General features: G+C 36.3%; 1 protein-coding gene across 1 annotated transcript in view; it reads left to right on the top strand.

Annotated features, from left to right (window-relative positions):
- LOC106880607 (zinc transporter ZIP12) overlaps window positions 1-5450 on the top strand; it is a 28012-nt gene that overhangs the window by 8649 nt on the left and 13913 nt on the right. Inside the window, exons 4-5 of the mRNA XM_052974144.1 lie at window positions 593-761; window positions 2773-3183. Of these exons, the coding sequence (XP_052830104.1) occupies window positions 593-761; window positions 2773-3183 (580 nt within the window). The remainder of the gene's footprint in view (window positions 1-592; window positions 762-2772; window positions 3184-5450) is intronic.

Raw genomic sequence — 5450 nt, 5'->3', positions numbered from 1 at the left:
GCTAAACTAATACAGCTGTTTGTTGTTTATACACCTATCTTCGCCTTTTTTTAAATAAATTCTCACTATATATATATATATATATATATATATATATATATATATATATATACGCCTGAGAAATGATAGCGAAGTTGCCATTCCTTTGATATTGTTTATAATACAAGAGTGAAGTTTAATCTTTAGACACACAATCTGAGAAAGGAAAAATGTTTTTGAATAATGGTTTCTACCCTTGGGACAGAGTCAAATTTTAGAGGCGGCACGTAATATATAATCCATAAAATCGATCAGTATTTAACTGGCATTTTATTTTACCTACCGCTCAAAGATGAACAGCAATATAGATCTCATCGTGATTTGATCCCTCAAAGTAAAGATATGACATTTTATCCCCCCTCATTTGTTACCAGTCGTCCAACGTGGTCATTCGTTATCAGTCATCCAGTGTGATCATTCGTTACCGGTCATCCAACGTGATTATCCGTTACCAGGCACCCGATGTCCTTGTTTCCTTGAGCTTGACCAATGGTTCGTGTGTTTGTTTTCCACTTTGTATAATTATGTCTTTGCCACAATTTTCTTTTTATAGGTAAGCGATTGTTTTGACAGCTCGGAACTATTAGCTATCTTCAAGGATCAAAATGATAATGCATCACTTTTGTTGCCAGAAAAATTTAGGGAACTCAGTCCCGCTCTTATACAACAACTTCTTTCTAGTTCTTGCCGGAAAAAAGCTGATAAACCAAGCCAGTACAAACGTGAGTAAATCTTACTTTCAATATAATTAATGACATTTATAGAGTTAGTTTGAAAGTCTCTACGTGGTAGCTTGACTTGTTAGAAATAGCTGCTGAGTCTCTTTCATCTCATTGTTTTACGAACAGCAACAACTACAGTACAAGATACGTTGAATAATGCGGTCTCGAGCGAGCTGTTCCTCTGGAAAACACAGGAAGATCGCAAATGAAATTACTAGATTTGTTTCGTCAGGGCTGACCTCGATCACAGCAACTAAAAATATTTAGTCAATGTGCGTTTGTTAGGGATATATTATTGTGAGGTGTAACAGCCAAATGGTTAAATTCCATAATCCTTCCATTGATTTAACGCCATACCTTCGCTCTTGTCTGATGCCTTCTGGTCAGGTCTCTGGTCAAGAGATAACTTCCTCCGTTTACCTCCACTCCAATTTCGGTGAATTTCGAAAAGATCTTGGATACTGTCTTTCACTTCTGGTTATTCCTTAAAAATTTCAATTTTGCATTCACAAAATGCAAATAAACATGAAAATTCTGAAGGAAACTATAAAGCGTCTTCCCCACTTAAGAAATGTTTGTAGCAGATACTTTATGGTAAATGAAAAACTTCGACAAACCCATTTTTCAATTCATCGCTGAATTAGATATTTTAAAATAAAATCTACTTACAACAAAGACATACGGAAAGGAATGGCAAAAGGGCAATTAATCTATTTTCTATTCTTAATAACTGCAGTAATTGATGACTACAACAACATCGCCAAAAACTACTACTACTACTACTACTACTACTACTACTGGACCAGCAATTTTAGGGTGAGGAGGAGTCGATTACATCTACCCCTGTACTGAACTGTTACTCTATTTTATCGACCACGGAATGATGAAAGACAAAGTTGACCTGGGCTGGACTTGAACTCAAAATATAAAGATCTTTACGTTTTGAGCTGAAATCCCTCCGGAGCCGTCTTTGTCTTTCATCCTTCGGAGGGGCGGGGTCCATAAAATAAAGTACCAGTTCGACTAACCCCTTCCACTAAAATTGCCGAGCTTGTGCCAAAATTGGAAGCCATTATTATTATCATTATTAACTGGCACGTGAAAAAACATTCGAGCGAGGCCGTTGCCAGTGCCGCTGGACTGGCTCCTGTGCAGGTGGCACGTAAAAAACACCATTTGAACGTGGCTGTTACCAGTACGGACTGACTGGCCCTCGTGCCGGTGGCACGTAAAGGCACCCACTACACTCTCGGAGTGGTTGGCGTTAGGAAGGGCATCCAGCTGTAGAAAATCTGGCAGATGAGATTGGAGCCTGGTGCAGCCATCTGGTTCGCTAGTCCTCAGTCAAATCGTCCAACCCATGCTAGCATGGACAGCAGACATTAAACAATTATTATTATTATTATTATTATTATTATTATTATTATTATTATTATTATTATTATTATTATTATTATTATTATTATTATTATTATTATTATTATTATTATCATCTTTAAGGCGGTGATATGGCAGAAACGTTAGCACGCTGGGCGAAATGCTTCGCGGTATTTTTGTCCGCCTTGTCGTTCTGAGTTCAAATTCCGCCGAGGTCAATTTTACCTTTCATCCTTTCGGGGGTCGATAAATTAAGTACTAGTCAAGTCCTGGGATTGCTGTGATCGACCACCTCCTCCCCTCAAGTTTCAGGCCTTGTGCTTATAATAGAAAGGGTTATTATTATTATAACTTCTTCGTTCAATTTTGTTTCCACTCCTTGCCGAGTGTCTTCCCGACTCCTAGGGCAAAGAAACTCACAGCATACGTTAACAAGTTATTTAACTAAACACACCAGATTGTGCATTTTCAAGATGAAATGAAGTTATTAAAAAGAAAAAAAAGGATGATTTTCTAGAACTTACAATCAAATGTAAAAACAAACGAAATAAAAGTTGATAAACAGGATTAGCTGAAGATAATCCGCATCTGAGTTCCAACTTCTTTCAAAAATAAAATTTATTTCTATTTGTAGACTATGGCTATGGAATATTAGCTGTTGCGGTAATCTGTTTTTGTTCGCTTCTTGGAGTATTCATGAATATATGCCAGAAGAAAGTCTATGGTTATACGATGGCGTTTTTCGAAGGACTTGCAGTTGGAACATTGGCCACCGATGCTTTACTCCATTTGATTCCTCAAGTTAGTAATTCTCTGATGTTATATTCTTTTCTTCTGCGTCGTGTGGTTGTGTGTTGTCATCGGTTAGTTTATAAAATTCACTTAAATTTTCGCAGCCTTTATGATAAAGTGAAAGCTCTACCGAGGAGGAAATTACAACAGTTGTACACACACACAAACGCACGTATACAAACACACATACACACAATTACATACCACACATACACGAACAAACATACACACTCAATTGTATATTTTGTGGAGTGAGGGTAAACGTAATTGGCTCCATATTGTAACTTGGTACCAAAAAGAATACAACTTATAGCATTTGGTCGCCAATGACGGGTTAACACGCCAGAAATCCCCCTTTCTCACAAGACACAGTTAAAACAAATTCCGATTAATTAGTGTTTATATAACCCAGTTTATAAGCTTGTCTCAAAGGAAGAAAAACCAGTTAATAATTCTGGACATGCAAGAATTGATTGGCGTGGAGAAAATTGGAAGTAATTTTCTAAAATGATAAGTTTGTCAACTATTTCTAAGAATGAGTATCTGGTTGCTTTACGTGGGTTATTGTTTTAATTTTACATTACATCGCAATGAATGAACAATGACATCATTGTTTACAGGCTTCCAACCGGTCAACCATCAGCTCACTACATTTCAGACGATGTGAGCGACGAAGGAGTGTCTGTAATTCGGTACAGAACAAATATTGCAAAGGACATCTTCTGAAAAGTTATCGCTATATTTTCCAGTTTTCTTACCGATAGACATCTGCAGTGAAAGATAGCTTCTTACATATATATTAATAGTAATGGTATGACAACAAAAGAATGGATGAGACCTCGATATTATGTAAATAGAGGAATTTATCTGTAATATAGTATGTGACAATTATTCGGTTGCCATAATAAAACTCCGAGTTTCGGATGTCGGGGCGGAAATCTGCTCCGGCATCGCGTCAGTTATTAAGGTAATAAAAAAAAATGCTTTTTTTTTTATTGCTGCGCTTGTTGCATAAATGCACAGACATAGATCGTAGCAGACGAAATTAGTTTTCATGGGGGCCGGAGTCCTCAGACAACTGATGAAGGGTCCTTTCTCTGTGTTTACTTGTCCTGTTCTCCATTTTTTTCTCGTTGTTTACCTATTTAATCCGTTTGTTTACGTATTTCATGTTGGTAACGTCTTGTACATATATATGCATATATATATATATATAATTTACTATTAATTACTTAATTGAACGCCACGCATCCATCGCCGTCTTTTGTTTGTCTGTTTTTTGTCTTTGTTGCCGTACACATTCGCTAGCTTTCTTACAAAGGGGTCTAATGCTCTTAGCTTAGACTTTTTTGGGGGAAACCAGATCGAACTATCTCAAGTGTAACTGCCCGAAATGGTCGTGACTTCTGGAATTTGACAGAGGAAAGAAAGCCACGAATGACCCGTCTTTTTTTGCCTGTCTTTCTGATTGTTGTTTCTCTTGTCCGCCTTTGTATCGTCCATCTATCCGAATGTTTTAATGTCTTTTATTGCATTCTTGTTCCACATGTATGTATATGTATATGTATGTATATATATATGGGAGAATTTACGAAAAAAACAACAGGCGAACAACAAATGGATGTATTAGTTTAAGGATAGCTATGGCCGGTCTTTGAGGTTATCCAAGGTTTCATGCCCATAAAGTGCTTAGTAAGAATATCACCTAATCAAATATTCGTAGATTTACTTCAGTTAGTTTTTGACAATCTCACAATAAGCCTCATTCCTCTTTATTTTTTTCTTATTTCTCCTTTATTTCCTCTTTCTATTGATTTCTCTTAATCTATGTATCTTATATGGTATCAGTCTATTTTCATTATGGCTGGCCAGTGAGTTGAATGCATCCTGTCCTAGTTAAGGTTTCTTCTACTACTAAGTACATAAAATAATCCTTTTCTTTAAATTCTAAAAGGTCATTCTAAGTTTAAACGATGCCAAAACCATAGCCATATCGTATTTCAAAGCAATCTCTACTATCATGTACACTAAGACTTTAAGAAGGCCTATCTAACACTGGAATCTTCAACTCGCTTCACCCAAATGTATGGGTAAAACCTTGAACAAAGCTGCATAGGAATGTCTAACCTGGAGGAACATGGACTGCAGCTAAACACTACATCAATGTGAATTTCATGAGAAAAATACTGTAATAAACAAGTTTTGAAGATGTATAATTCTCCATTCTTCTTCATATATATATATACTAGCAGAAATACCCGGCGTTGCCAGGGTTAAAGAGAATAATGAAATCTAAAAACGCCGTCTAGACTACGCATCATCTTTATATATAGAGATGTATATACACACACGCACCCAAACACACGTATATATATGTATATCAATATAAATATATGAAAGTCAATGAAGTTTCGTAAAAGAAGGTGATCATGTACATACTTTCTTGCTGTTGTGATTATAACACCTCATTGTAAACTATGTTCCTTGTTTTCCCTTGTGGAGCATATACAAATAGGTTTT

This window comes from Octopus bimaculoides, chromosome 17 (assembly GCF_001194135.2).
Source record: "Octopus bimaculoides isolate UCB-OBI-ISO-001 chromosome 17, ASM119413v2, whole genome shotgun sequence".
Classification (NCBI taxonomy): Eukaryota; Metazoa; Mollusca; class Cephalopoda; order Octopoda; family Octopodidae; genus Octopus; species Octopus bimaculoides.
The sequence above is the reverse complement of the archived record's forward strand: the minus strand, read 5'-3'. Positions and strand labels throughout refer to the sequence as shown.